Genomic DNA, 15,584 nt, shown 5'->3' with positions numbered 1-15,584 from the left:
CTGTAGCGAAATTCATAAAGCCTAGGATTCAGGCCCACTTTTCATACGAAAGGACAACAAAATTGGTGTTTTCTGCTAGCTCACGAAATTGGTTCAAGCGATAAATTTAGCAGACCTCAATCACCTTGTCGTGAAAACCAGTGCTGAATACATAGCGCAAGTAATTTACTGTCGAATATACAAGTTTGGAACAACGTAAAGGTTTGTATTCAGGACGGGTCTTTCACGTTAATCTGTAAGTTCTTTGCTTTGTATTGAATTATTCCTTCACAGAAATTACTCATATTTCACTACAAAGTGTACCGAATTATAGTTCTTCAAATAACATGCAACAGGAGATTTTTTTCTTTTCACATGAAAAATCCTTCCTGAGTACATATTAGGTTTAAGAATTAAATTATTTATCCCCTTACCATATCCGGCGATGAGAACTTTCTCAAACTTAAAACACGCATTCAACATTTGACACGGTTCACTGATTTGTCCCTTCCGCGGCCAATGCCATCTCGCCATAAGGCAGACGATCATACACAACAGGAAAACGACACCTTGACATTTCTCCGCTATTGAGTTATTGCCTCGTGTAATTTTTAATGAGATCCCAAAAACGTAGATAAGCCCGGAGATTAGCTGACTTTTTTGGTATAAAATTCTCAACGAGGTCGAACTTTGGGCAACAATTTCTCCCGAGGAGGAATCCCATCGACACAAAGTGCACTTTAGGAAGATGCAAACGCGTAAATGATGGATCAAAAACGGTTGAAATGAAGTCGTCCACATGATAATTTATTTAACTTGGATATGGTTTTTTTAATGATTAACTTAACCCTTACAAATCTCAGTAAATTTTTATAACGAATTAATTCGTGTAGTCAGTAGGGTTGCCACGGGTAGCGAAAATGCTACCCGTTACCCGACCCGCTACCCGCAGCACAACTACCCGTACCCGCACGGGTACCCGTGCGGGTACCAGTTACCCGCTACCCGTAATGAAAATTGACTTAAAACCTAACCAGCCTTAAGAATAAATTTCATTTAATTAATTGGCTCATTTGGGTTGATATGTAATTTCAGATAATGCTACGCAAGTAACGAATGCCGTAAATTGCTATGGGAATATCCGCAGTTGTTCTGAAACCAAACTTTTTGACTTGCAATGGAACGTTTTTCAAACTACATCGGGATTTCTTAACGAATGATATCAAAAAATCAAGTTAAAAATTAGGAATTATCACTAATCTTTCCCTTGAATAGCCCATAGGAAACTATTTGGATCAGAGTTCAAAGTCCACCATGATTTTCGTCCAGTGGAGGAATAAGATGCTGAACATTTACTTAAAAATCGAACTTTGCCTCCAATATTTTTCTTTAAAGTGGACATTCAACGGAAAGTATCATGTGATTCCTAATTTTTGGCTTGACTTTTTAATATACTCTCTAGATAATCTTGGTGTAGCTTGAAGAAAGGTTCAACTTTTAGTTTGATTTTTTTTGAAATTTTGATTTAAATTTAAGTTTTCATTTTAAAAATATCTACAAATAAAATTTTAGCCTTCAATCGGATTCAGGTTTTTCATCTTCAACGAACAAATTAAAATCTCGTCAGTCTTACACAAATAAATAAATACAAAATAAATACAAATAAATACATAAATAAATACAAGTCAAATTGTTACTCAGATTTTAGAGCAGGCAAATTTTACTTGAGAAACAATAATTTCATTTTAGGGACGTGAAAAGCATATCAGGCTGCCATAGGCTTCCGAAAAGACACGCACGCTATAAACCCTAGTTGCTGGAAAATAGCAAATTTTGAAATAGATAAATAATAAATTGACGCTTTTGTTGGTAAATGGACTAACTTGCTGCTAGCTTTCTTTGTGAACTGATATATGTCGAGAATTAAATAAAAACAGAACTACCCGTTACCCGTGCGGGTAGTTCTCGCTACCCGCAGAAAACGGGTACCCGCAAGAATCGTGCGGGTATGCGGGTAACGGGTACCCGCAAGAATCGTGCGGGTATGCGGGTAACGGGTACCCGACCCGTTACCCGCGGCAACCCTAGTAGTCAGTAGAAAATTTTGTAGGATTCATGCGTTTTGTAAAATCAATTTACCAACTTTCCTTAAATAAAGAGACGCCTTTGGTCTGACAAAGTATGCAAAAATTTGCAAGCGAGATATTTTCTTTCTAGATATTTGTAAAATTTTGTAAGGTTAGAGAACTTGCGAATATTGCAATATTACAGAAATGCCTCAAAGTATGGCACAAGGATTTTCTCTTTCATGTCTCCAGTTACCAAACCAGTTTTCAGTTGCAATTTTACCAGTATCGTCGCTAGACTTACCCTTGGTCGTATTCAACTAAGGTTGCTCGTTAATAGGTGTGTTTATGAGATAAATATGTCTACACCTGTATAAATATAAACATATTACCCAATTTCCGGACCTATTAGCAGTTAATTATCTTGTCAGTGAAAATGCGTGTTTTCTCTTGATTTAAACGATATCATATTTATGTAGATACATATATACATTTATCTATTGTGCACACAGCTCACAAGGTAGGCTTCCCAGCGGAGAACTCGATTCACCAAGTATCTATGTCAATTTATTTACTTAATATTTATGCAATTTGCAAAAGATACAGACTGTTAATGGGTACGTTTGTTGGTGATTCGCATTCAATGGTATGCATAACTTGCTCGGAGGTGTAAAATAATAAAAATCAGAGAGTATACGCTGGGGGATTTGAATTATTGTCAAATCGATTCATTTCATTCCGTAGAAATGCAAGATATCCGTAAATAAACATCAACTTCAAGCGACACAATGGCTGTAATTAAAGTAAGTTCAGCGATTACAGTAATTGCTTGGGTACATACCATAATCCAAATGCCAAGACTATGTATGTACTTGACAGGGTCTTTGTGGGAAACCGGTCTAGGCACGGATAGGGTAATAGAATATAAATTCAGTAACGCTCATGGATATAACCATATAACCCAAATAATTACTAGATAATTGTTCCAAATTATATAAATACTTCGCGAAATTATGTAAACAAATTGTGCAGGAAACATTTCATGCACCTTTGTTACAATGCAATTAGCTCAAAATAAATTGTGTCGCTAATTTTAATAAATTTATGTATTTATCTTTACCCAGCCGCTTGAAAAGATGGACAAAGGAAAAGAGTGTAATCGGTCCATTGTTTATGCATGCTGTTACCAAAAAATAGGGCCAGAAGAGTTCATTTTTAAATAGGTTTTTCTGTATTTAAAAATAGAGGGGGAAGATCGTCATTGAAGTTAATGTGAGCTTTAATAACTTTTCATACTGCGTTTAATATTTTACAAAGTCGTTCTGTTCAATTCTTTCCAGAAGTACTGTGTACATTTTATTATAAAAAATATCGAAAAATTCGCACATTTTACACAGTGGCGCAAAAACTACCAGTGCACCCCTCCCCCAATCTTATTATAGATTCCTTATGCACACAAAATTACGGACATTTTACCGTATCAAAATTCAAAATCGTTCTAGCGCGAATAAACACTATCTCATTGTATATATCTATCTTCACTATCTCAAAAATGTGATACATATGTATGTATGTATTAATCAAATAGAGTCCTAAATTTTCATATCATCCGGCGCACCTGTCTTCGGGAATCCCACCCCAGAAGTCGACAATGCTACCGGCAAGGCTGATAATCTCGAACATATCGCCCCGCATAGGATTCCCCATCAGGTGAGTATACTCATTCGAGATGAAATACGTGAGTAGGAACTTCTCCATTTGGTCGTGTCGCGGATCCCGTCGGAACTCTGCACGGCGCAGGTAATATCTCCCCTCGCGCCCGACGCCTGTCCGCGCAACTGTAAATATTGGAATAAATTTAGGCAGGAATCATGTATAGTGTTTGACTTATGTAAGGGAAGTCCAGAAATTATGCCTTGACGGGGCTTCGCGTGACACCTTCTTGGGACATGGAGAAAAAATGGGTTTTTTCTACATGGTTTTTTCAACCCATTTTTTCGCGTTGCACCGTGAAACGCGAATGGGGTAAAAAGATTTGAAAAGTCGGCAGTTTGGCGTAGCATAATTTATGGACGATCCCATTCTCTGAAAATTTATGGGCGTCCACTCCTAAAAATTATATTGCCCTTTGGAAAGGTAAATGCACTACTGTTCAACCAGTCTTGGAAATTTTTCTGAGAGGTAATTTGGTTTCAAATTATCTGCCAGGAAACCTTTCAGATTTTTTTCAGAATGCCGCTACTGCTCAGAAAGGTAACATTATGTAGGAGTGTATAAAATGTAATGAACACATGATCAATAATGCCAGCCGTAAATACGTTCGTACATACTTAACCTATCGTACATTAAAGATTACAATTTTTTACGCGAATTTCCATATTTTATGAAAAACTCTGCATCCGGCATCTTCAATTGGGGCAAAGTTCCATTCCTGTTTTGCAGTTGGGACGAGTATTTTGTTAGATCCAAACTTGTCCATAACTTGGTAAATATGTCGTTTCCGTTAATCTTGGTGGGGGTCGTCGTCGTCTTGGGGTATATTGCGGGGAAAAGGTGGAACACCCCGAGGAAGACAATGACGAGTCGCATTGACTGAAATTAAACAGCTTAAATCAACTACAACAAATAATTATGAGATTGATTCAACATAAATTTTTGATTTTTTTAAATCCACTGGAAGAAAAGCAACATTATTTAGCCCGAGTCAGGTTGTTACCAATGGCCTTGACTCGGGCTAAAAAGGAGCAAAAAATGATTTGAAATATATCCAAGAATTGGATAAAAATGCAAGAAATTTGACTAATGGGAGCCACCACTCTTTGTACTGCATATATTTAATTATTTGCATTGTCCGTTAGGTGGCGCTTATTTTTTTAAATTTCGTTCACAGAAATTACGACTGCAAAAATTAATGCACTAATTCCTTGCATGCTTTGTTTTCGCTGCTAAACTTACCATGAATCTGGCCTCCATTTTATCCAATATCCTTAAATGTGCAAACTTATTTTATCACGGTTTGAATATTTTGCAAGTTAAGGTTCCATTGTCACGCTTCGAAAGGCGTACACTTACTGACTGTGTAAAATTATATGACCGTCGGAACAATAACGGCAACGGTAAACGGATTTACGGCCACCGAAAACAGGACACAAATACATACATTGTGCATTTCAGATAATTCATAAATAGGTAAATTTTACGAGTCACATTTCAACGCATATATTCGAGGAACACGATCTGCATGTACATATTTATGTACGTGACGCACTTTTTTCAGAGGTTTTAAACACTCGCAGGACCGGTTTTCCTATGTACTGAACGCTCATCTTCCGTGTTTTCGTGTAAAGTTGTAAACCTGTTTGGCCATCCATAAATAAATAAATAGTTTTTGCAAATATAAAAGTACCGTATGCTCATAAAATGGGTGCACGAAAAAATAGAGTAATTAAACCATTGGGTCACCCCACTCTTAAAAATAAAGTTATTAATTATTAATAAAGTTATTAAGTTCGTCAGAAGTAAATAAATTGAGCCTCAATTCTGTATTAACCCTTAGCCATGGGAGACCGTTTAAAAACGTTTTAGAGTTTTTGCTTTAATTCGGGAGACCGTGAAAAACCGTTCACAAAAAAATTCTCTGCCTTCAGGGTCAACGGCTTTTCACGTTTTCACGTTTCCATGTCAGGTGCGGGACAACGGATATTTCCGTGGTAAACATTATTTAGCTGATTCGGGAAACGGCAAAACACGTTGGCACTAAAAACTAAAATTATTAGGGGCTTGGTTCAGAATCATCCGTGGTAACACTAGGTCACTTTCATATAACTTCGCCCCTGCTTTGCATAGCATGGGTTGCATGTAAAATTTTTGACTCTGGTTTACTAACTGCTAAAACTATTCAAGAAATTTATAACGGAAAGTTATTGAGGCCAAACCACACCCGTCTCGTGTAATCTTGGTTTTGCCAGGACATGTTCATTTTTGATAAATTTCAACGTTGATGAAAAACTAGTGGGAGAAATTAGTTTAGGGTTTTCCCAGAAGCTCGACAAATATTTTGGTTAGTACACCAACTATCTCAGCCAATTTATAAAGGTACAGGGGATTATTTAAAATACAAAATATGAGGTAAAACCAGCGTCACCAATAAATAAAGGGTTATATACACCTTCTGCCAAACTCATAAATTATCAAATTGATCTCCTCGTCTAGGTTGAGGTCTTGGCTGCATTTAAAAATTAAAATATACCAAATGAATGCATATATTTAGTTAGTCAGAACTCCTGATCCAAGTTAAAAAAAAACCCTAATATAGCTCCACAAACATGTGTGGTTTTTAACCAATAGCTCTATTTTACAAATGTCTTGAGTAGTTTTGCATAGTCATAATTTTGTACCATAGTCATAGTTCATAACTCTAAAATTATCATGCAACTTTGCTTTACAATGTTACACTTAAATTTTGATACTCATAATTTTAAATATGATGTTTATTGAAGTTGCCCCGCAGTTAATTTTCTCCTAACGTGTTTTGCCGTTCTCCCGAATTGAGCATTTATAAAATCGTCCCGAATCTAGGCAACTCATATAATAAAAGTCTCCAGATTTAGAACTTGTCAGATTTTAATTATTTTTTGGCTTCCCGAATGATCACAATTGTGGTCATCGAAACGCCCGCAGCAACGCCAAACATAGTTACCGTTTCTCCTCGGCTAAGGGTTAAGTAACTATGCTACATAATAAATCCAGAGTATTGTTCCCGTTTGTATTTTAATTGCAGGCCCCCCATAAATTATGTAACGTAAAAATCGTGATTTTCCAGACCCCCACTTTAAATTAAAGGATTTAATATGGGTAAAATAGACAAGATATCGTTAGACTCTTAGACCCTCTAAATAGTGCTGCGCAATTTATGGACGACCCTTAAACACTTTTCTTCTTAAGAAATTCATCAGAAAAGGGTCCAATTTTAATGCACAAAATATAATTTGATAAAGAGTTAAGTTTGTTTTGGATTGAGCATTGTTTGCTTGATATAGAAGTTAACTACACATATTTACATTTACGTTTCAGAAAGGGAACTATATTTATTTTTAAGACTGCGCTTAATCATCTCTTTCTTTTGTGAGATAGAAAAATAACATTGGCAATTTGCAAATAAATTCAAACTGTACTTTTTATTATTTCATGACACATAAATGGAAATGCTTTTCTGATGCGTTGACTTTTATACTTGACATAAAATAAAAGCAATCAAATGTCTACTTACGTACCTACGATCGTGATATGGTAATCCGGTCTGGTCCAGGTAATTTTTGGTTACCAAGTTGGGTCACTAATAGGTAGGACGAATACATGCTCCCAATCCATCAGAACAAAGGAGCTTTTTACATACATTATTATGGAATTTTGATTTTTGATACATCACAAATGTGGAATTAGCCAAGATTTCTTGCAAACTTTTCAAGAAGGGGAAATGCGAGATAAATTCTTCAACACCACTTTGTTAAACAGATACATACATATCCTAAAATATCCAACTATATTTACCACGTGGTGCTTGTCAATAGGTTTGTATTGTGAAAATTGCGGTTAGGTTGGAATAAAAACTGTATTTGATATGATATTTCAGCAAATGATTATATTAATACCTTTATTTATACATTTTGCAAATATGTATATAGATCATTACCAATCATGCTCAAATTTGAATTAAAATCCCCTGTTTTTGCTCACATCATATGAAACATCATCGTCCCCCGTAGTATCCCCCTTTGACGCCATTCTTGCTCAAGACAATTTGCCACACCTGAATCAGTCTGGCTTGAAATAGTCCGTTGCACATTTGCAAATAATAGGTCCACATCCTTTCAAATTTGTCGCCATATTTTGGTCTAAGTTTGTCCCAATTTTTGCTAAAATTGGCATACCAAGCGGCCAAAGTTTTTGAATAATCAAACCCGATATTTTGCCAGTCTTCGATGATAAACCGTTTCTCGATAACATTCGTAATTTCCTTGTAATACGGCATCTGACCTCCGGGGAAGATGTACTTGCTTATCCAAGGTCCAGCCCGAGGTAGCCCGTGGTGATTAATTCCCCCAGAATGGAGGAGAAATAGACCATCATCTTTCAAGCATTTGTGCACTGTGGGGAAAAATAAAGGTGAGTAGGGTCAAGGGTCAAGAATCGGGTAAACTCTACCCGCCTGTAACCCTATGGGGCTAGACGGGTGCAGCGGGTAGCTTTAAGAAATTAGCAGGGTCGGGTAGATAGAATTTTTGGAACATTTGACCAGAACCACCTATAAGAGGTGAGTTGGGTTACTATCCGACCCGGTTAAACCCAACTCGCATGTCACTAAATTAGGTTCGGGCCAGGTTCCAAAATTTGTCTGGTCGGGTTTTCGGAATGTGACCAAACTTACCTTTATCGAAAAATGTATCGTAATTCCTAGATCCGATATGTTCCAAGCAAGCAATGGACACGATCCGGTCAAACGTTCCGACCACGTCGCGATAGTCGAGAAGCTCAATTTTGACCGGGAGATCGGTGCAAAGTTTCTCTGCGTAAAGGGCTTGTTCCTTTGATACCGTGATTCCAGTGACTGAAACGCCATAGTGTTTGGCCAAATGCCGGGCCAGCCCACCCCAGCCGCACCCGATTTCCAGGACGGTCGTACCGGGGAGAAGGTTGAGCTTTTTCGCGATAAGCTCCATCTTGTCGAATTGGGCGTCTTCTAAGTTATCAGCTGTTTTCCAGTAGGCGCAGGAATAAGTCATGCTGGAATCTAGCATGGCTTCGAAGAGGTCGTTACCTGGGAATATTTGAATTATTTGTATATATTTTCTTATCTGCTTTAGTAACACGCACCAGGGGAGATTTTCAGCGTATGCTCTCCGATTTTGTCAAAGTTTTGTCAATCGATCATAAATATATAGTTAATATGAAATTTTCGAAAGGCATTATTTGCCAATTCTCTGGTTCAGCAGAGATGTTTGCATCCGAAGAGGAGAAAATACAGAGTCAACTCGGGAAAATGAACAATTTGTAGACTTTAAGGTGCGTTGTCTCCTCTTCGGACGCAAAAATCTATACTAAACGAAACCATTGAGAAATAATGTCTGTTTCAAATTTCACATTAATTAGATTTTGTAATTGATGACAAAACTTTGGCCAAAATCGAACAGCGTATACTGAGAGAGTTCCCTTGTTAGTGAAATCATTATTACCAAGATCGTAGTGTGCTTTTACATTATCCTTGGCCCTTTCTTTCGTTTGCAAATTTAGCAGGGAACATTCTACAAAGTTTTTAAATCGGAGGATCGGGTTTTGACAAAGTTTCAAAATATCCGACTGTTTCCCGGACAATGCCCGAGTAAATAGGCCAGCCAAATCGGCACAGTCCCACAGTCCTTCCATGTAAGTTTCTCCCATCCCGAGACCATCCAGGGCACGAGTGTAAACGTCTTCGTGATGAATCTGTAATTATTTTTAAACTTTTACCAGTCACGTTAAAGCCAGGGTTTCGATTGGTAAAAGCTGGAGAATTTGAGAAAGGGTATATGCACTCTCAATAACTTTATGATTTTTACCGGCGGAGGTACTACCTATACCGCTCCGGTAAAAATTTATCCCTGAAGGGTTACATGGGGCTTACTGTCAACACTCGAATTACCGACACCTTTCTTACCCTTAGGCCAATTATGGTCTTACCACGCGGTAGCACTGCCTACATACATATGTGCAAACCTCCGCCGGTAAAAATCATATCACAAAATTATGGATATCAATAGCCGCGGATACTGTGAGGACATTAACATTGCAGAACAGGGGGAGGGAAGGTTTTTTATAGCATGAGCTGATAATGGGGACTTTGTCCCCATGCTTCCGCGGCCATTGGTTAAGAGTGTGTTGTCTACTACCTGCCTAACATATCTAGATAGGCGGCAAATTTAAAAAAGAAAGCCCTGTTCTGTTGTCATACTTTGAGCAAATTTCGTAATTTGAATACCCAGGTACATACATAAATCTGCAAATTATTTACATATGTATTTACCTGTATATCCCAAGGTCTATCGCCATTAACTTGGATGTCCACCTTGTTCAAATACTCCGTCCAAAATTCTTTACATCTCGTACGAAAGAAATTATTCAGCAAGTACAGTTGCAGTCGGCCCGACCAATTTGTTAGGCAGGTTAACATGCCAAGGACAATGTTAGAAATCATGATATGGGTTCAAGGTCAAGGTTGAAAAATTTATAAATACGTATCTTATTGAATTTTAAACTGCACAAAGCAAGGGAGTTTATTTGTCAAAGGGAATATTAAGACTGTTACCACTCTTTTTTGAACGATATCTTTTTATTTATGGGTCGGTCCACGTCAATGTCAATCATGTGTTGCGGGCCACGTCTCAGATTTTAGGGCTAATTTTACCATAAATACGTACGACTTAAATAAAGTTACTAGTGAAAAAATAAAAATTCTATGTTAGAAATTGGCCGAGAATTTAAATTTGTAAAAAATATAAGAAAAATTTTGCATTTGATGCACTGGGTGTCACGTAATTTTGGGAAGGTTTACCTAAACCTAAAAGTTGTTGTAGGCACTATAAACTAAATTCTAAAATTTAAAAAATTTGAAAAATTTGAATTCTAGCCATCTTGTAATGGTAACTTCAAAACGCTATAACTTTTTGCACCCTGTCGTGTGCAACCCAAATTTCATAAATTATAACGTAATTTTAAATTTCTAATCCACCATAAAAAAAATTAGGTCGCACACGACAGGGTGCAAAAAATTATATCGATTTTTCTGACACACATTAACACATGCAAGCATATGTATGGGAATATTCCCAAAAATTATCAGAAAACAAGAGGCGTAAACAAAACTTTAAGTGACAAAATTCGAATGCCATACCAGTCAAGATTATTTTTAACGCTGAGCTAAAAAACATGTGACTAAAAAAATGTAGCCCTGACCACGTCGACATTTAAAACGTTAGTACGCGCTACGCCCACTGCTGGTGAGCACCACCATCAGTAGTGTCGCTCGGAATGGAGAGACAACATCTCCGCTCTCATGACTCTCACCCGATCGTGGGTATTGACGTGGACCGACCCTTATAGGTGTGGGGACATGTATAAATTATGTCACGCAAAAATACCCGAATTTCTGTACCCTAACCCCCTCTGACTTTAACATAATGACATCGTGTCATGTACGCCCGATAGCCTTGGAGCCTTGACCTCCCCGCCTCTCTCGTGACATAATTCATGGGCGGTCCTAAATATATACACACCTTAACCTTTCGAAAGATCAGGTTGTAGCCGGTTTAAGAGAAAAATGTATTTTTTTACAACTAAAAATGCACCTCCACTCAAAATGGGACAACTTTCTGGATAAATGAAGCCTGTCTGGACGGGTTAAATATGCATATTTACATATTATATATATGTATATGTATCCTAAGAATTTTTATAATGCCCTCAGACACAGGTGCATACATACGTCTAATTTTTTTCTTGCAACTTTGTTTCATGCACATTAAATCACTCTGAAACGTGCTGTTACCATTATAACCAGAAAGTAAATAGTTGACTCTACCATAATGGTGAAAATGTGCATTGTTACATGTGCAGGAGGTTTCCCCAATTTGGGCAGTTATGCAAATTTATGTTGATGCATTTTTCTCTTAAACCAGTTATTCTGGACCAGCAGCGAACCATTGGACAATACTGATTAAAGTAATTTTAAATATTGGACATACCTAGATATTATCACTTACATCTGTTCGCTTTCATTCATTTTTCTGATTATGGTAATAAATGAAACTGGCTTACGGATGATAGGCTCCCGCCAATAGCCCCCCCAATCGCCTCCAAGTAATGGCTCCCCACTAATAGCCTCCTTTACCAATGGCTTCCCACCCAATCTCCTCCTGCTCAATCTACTCCCAGACCAATCGCCTCCCACCCAAAAACCTCCCATAATAAATGCATGTATTGGTTTTTTAATGGATAATTTACCTAAATCATAACAGTGTCATCACTAATATTTAAAAATTTACCATTGTATAATATTAGCACAAGGACCCAAGGAAATTTGGTGCAGCCATTTTGCTCCTGGTGGCATAAAATAGCACCTTTTTAAAACCGGTACGGGTCACTCTGGTCACACTTTGCTCACTTTTAGTTTTATATTCTTTGATGAAAAGGCGTTGCATATCATCGTACCGAGTTTCATCTTAAGCGGTATGGGTCACCCCACAGGGTCAGCTTACATAAAACTTTTGTCAATTTCACTTAATCTTCTTCCATTAGGACCATTAATAAACTATATATCAAATTTCAAGTCTGTAGGATGATTTCAAAAATCAGGCACCCCGTGTCGTCGCTATAGATCCATAAAATACTATATAAGATGAAAACCAGTTGGAACCATAATATACCAAGACTGCTTTGGGGCGTACTACGATTTTAATTGCTACAAGGTGGGTTGGTTAATTGCGCACAAAGTAGCTTTTACAAATTGTTAATTGACTTTGGGATGTATTAAAATTTAAAAACGGCGACGATATGGTCTTAACAGACAAGATTTGTTTTCACTTTCAATTCATATTATTCTACCAGGAGTCATTAGCAAGGGCCGCAATAAATTTTCCTGGGTATTTGTGCTAATATTGTACAATGATAACTTTTTAAATATTGGTGATGACACTGTTAAGGTTTTGATAAATTACATAACTATTAAAAAACCAATGAAAACGAATGCATTTATTATGGGAGGATTTTGGGTGGGAGGCGATTTTTGTGGGAGGCTAATATCCTCAGGAGGCTAATGGTCGGAGGCCAATACTTGGAGGCGATTGGGTGGAGGTTATTGGTGGGAGGCGATTTTCCGCAAATTATTTTCATTGAAGTTCTTATCATTTGAATGAAAATGAGTGAACGATTTAGCCACTTCAAATGAATGACTGTGAATGAAAGGATTTTTCACTGCTTTCATTTTTGACCCTATACTTAATACATGGGCGAAGCAAGAAATGAAATCCGATGAAGTGAAATGAAATGGATTTGAACGAAAATAACCGAATGTGAAGGTCATCAATCTGGATGACTGACTTTCGAATGAAGACTAAATTTATGGACAGCTAGGCTGTAACTAGCACTTTTGTACCACCAGTTTTACATCACATATCTGAATTCCAGTCAAGAAACAACATTTGCATAGACATTTTTATAACGCTATGTAAAAATCTAGCTTGAAAATGTAACATCAAACCTCTACAAATGCGTCGTAGAGACATGCGGTTTCGACCGATGGGTAGTAAATTCTTTGTAGTATTGCGGATTTATCTCTGGGCTTAATCGGTTCATACCTTCATGGTGTAATTGTCGTGCCAAAATTGGGTTGTTACTGCGCAGTAATATGTAGTAGTATCTACCAGTCATATATGTTTACCGCGTGGTAATATAATTTCTTTAAGTGTACCCAGGCCGGTGTAGAAATCTGCATTGTTATGCAGAAGGCTTTCCCACTTTGGATATACATACATATGTACTTATGCAAATTTATGTTTCTACATTTTTTCCTTAAACCGGTTTTTTCTAAAGTTATGTAATTGAAATTATAATTTTTTTATGTATTTTGTTTGGTATATTTAAATACCAATAAATTGCATACTCCATATTATCCTTATTCATGCTCCAGTATAAAGATATACATACAAAAAATAACTAAAAATGTACCACCAGCCAAATAAAATTTAGGGCTACGAAATACTTGTAAGCTCAGTAATTAGTGACATTTAGTTAACTTGCTAAGGTTCAATTTTACCCAAAATCGGAGAGTATAAATATCTACGCTGGGATGCATGAATTAAACTTGTGCACGAATAATGATTCACTTTCGCCACGGATTATCCGTATCGTTGGCATCATTTGATTCCCATGCAGATTTTGCATCATCAATGTCCAAGGATGAATTTGCGGTGGTGCTAAAAAATCGGGGGGAATTTGTGGTGCCTTGTTGTAAGGATGGGGGCGTCGTAATTTCATCCCATGGAGAGCGTGGCGTGTTTTCTTCCCAGGGGGAAGAAGTCGTGGTTTCATCTAAATTGGTTTCATCTAAATTGGTTTCATCCCAGTCGGGATTTGGGGTAGGTTGTGGGGAAGTTGGGGTAAGTGAGGGTGTTGTTTTTACGGGTTTTTGAGTTGTGGTTGGTGTTGGTGTTGATAAGGTGGGTGGTTTTAAAGATTTTGGTGGAGTTGTGGCAGGTTTATTGTTTGGTATAGGTTTTGTGGTGGGGGATGGTTTTTCGACGGGTTTTGGAGGCGGCAGTTTTGGAGCCGGTTTAGGAGCGGGTTTCGGAGCTGGTTTTGCGGGCGGCTGTTTTGGAGCGGGTTTCGCAGGCGGCGGTTTTGGAGCGGGTTTCGCAGCCTGCGGTTTCGGAGCTGGTTTCGCAGGCTGCGGTTTCGGAGCGGGTTTTGCGGTCGGCGGTTTTGGAGCTGGTTTCGGAGCGGGTTTTGCGGTCGGCGGTTTCGGAGCTGGTTTCGGAGCGGGTTTTGCGGTCGGCGGTTTCGGAGCTGGTTTCGGAGCGGGTTTTGCGGTCGGCGGTTTTGGAGCTGATTTTGCAGTTGGGGGTTTTGGAGCCGGCTTTAAAGGTGGGGGTTTTACAGTTGTCGTCTTTGGAATCGGCGGCTTCTTAATTTGCCCTCTCGTATCACGAATAGCTCCGATACTTGTATCCACTAGGTCATCTCTATTACGGCTTTGTAGAAATGCCTCACGAAACTTTACATTTTCTTGAATTCCGTAATCATCCCAATCAATCTGAACCTTAGAATCCATGCCACCTATTCGCGCAGGGTCAATAAAGCAAGTTAGTTAATTATCTTTTTACAAATTTGTGAAATGCTCCCGTGATCTGCTTTAATTTGCCGAAGAGAACAACTTGAAGCCACAGGCAAATATACAATTTCTAATAATATTTTATGAAAAAATAATTTAATTTTCTACATTTTTTGCAATGCAAATTGCACCAGGTCTTTGTCCATGTCAATACGTATAAATACTTATCTAATGACAAAGATTATAAATATGTATTTGTCTTGAAGTTTCTACAGATCTTAAAACAAATTCTGTTAAATGTAGTGACGCAAATCCATCAATTTATGTATGCATTCACTGGTAAGGCGCTGTTCGTAAACTTCGTAACGCTGGCTAACCATAGGAAGATAGGGATTTTTCCCTATCTTCCCATGGTTAGCCAGCGTTACGAAGTTTACGAACAGCGCCTAAATACAGTTAAATTCGTCGATTTAGCAAAATTATTTTACGAATTTTTACAAAATAAAAGGACACCTTGCCTTGATGTGAGAAAATCGACAAAAGTTTAGGAGCTAATACTCTGAAATATTTGTAAGTTTGCACAATATTTAGGGATTTTACAACGTTATAGGCCTGTGTGAACTGTCTCATTAAAATCATAAATAAAAAATAACAATTATTTTACGTTACCTTTCGAGGTG

The 15,584-nt window shown here is 37.7% G+C and overlaps 3 protein-coding genes across 3 annotated transcripts; all 3 read right to left on the bottom strand.

The window, feature by feature from the left end:
- Nucleotides 1-3,368: 3,368 nt before the first annotated feature.
- On the bottom strand, nucleotides 3,369-5,108 carry LOC118437206. The gene is made up of 3 exons (XM_035856084.1): nucleotides 5,001-5,108; nucleotides 4,412-4,637; nucleotides 3,369-3,883 (listed from the first exon to the last, which is right to left on the bottom strand). Exons 1-3 carry the CDS (start codon nucleotides 5,016-5,018, stop codon nucleotides 3,651-3,653), a joined length of 477 nt encoding a protein of 158 aa, XP_035711977.1. The 5' UTR covers nucleotides 5,019-5,108; the 3' UTR covers nucleotides 3,369-3,650.
- Nucleotides 5,109-7,766: 2,658 nt separating this feature from the next.
- On the bottom strand, nucleotides 7,767-10,977 carry LOC110855253 (cyclopropane-fatty-acyl-phospholipid synthase). Its single transcript, XM_035856023.1, has 4 exons — nucleotides 10,105-10,977; nucleotides 9,278-9,527; nucleotides 8,473-8,862; nucleotides 7,767-8,192 (listed from the first exon to the last, which is right to left on the bottom strand). Exons 1-4 carry the CDS (start codon nucleotides 10,273-10,275, stop codon nucleotides 7,795-7,797), a joined length of 1,209 nt encoding a protein of 402 aa, XP_035711916.1. The 5' UTR covers nucleotides 10,276-10,977; the 3' UTR covers nucleotides 7,767-7,794.
- A 2,979-nt stretch (nucleotides 10,978-13,956) lies between these two features.
- LOC110855252 (extensin) lies at nucleotides 13,957-14,904 on the bottom strand. Its single transcript, XM_022103667.1, has one exon. It carries the CDS (start codon nucleotides 14,902-14,904, stop codon nucleotides 13,957-13,959), a length of 948 nt encoding a protein of 315 aa, XP_021959359.1.
- Nucleotides 14,905-15,584: the final 680 nt, after the last annotated feature.

The sequence above is a fragment of the Folsomia candida genome, unplaced genomic scaffold (assembly GCF_002217175.1).
Source record: "Folsomia candida strain VU population unplaced genomic scaffold, ASM221717v1 Fcan01_Sc012, whole genome shotgun sequence".
Lineage (NCBI taxonomy): Eukaryota > Metazoa > Arthropoda > Collembola > Entomobryomorpha > Isotomidae > Folsomia > Folsomia candida.
The sequence above is the reverse complement of the archived record's forward strand: the minus strand, read 5'-3'. Positions and strand labels throughout refer to the sequence as shown.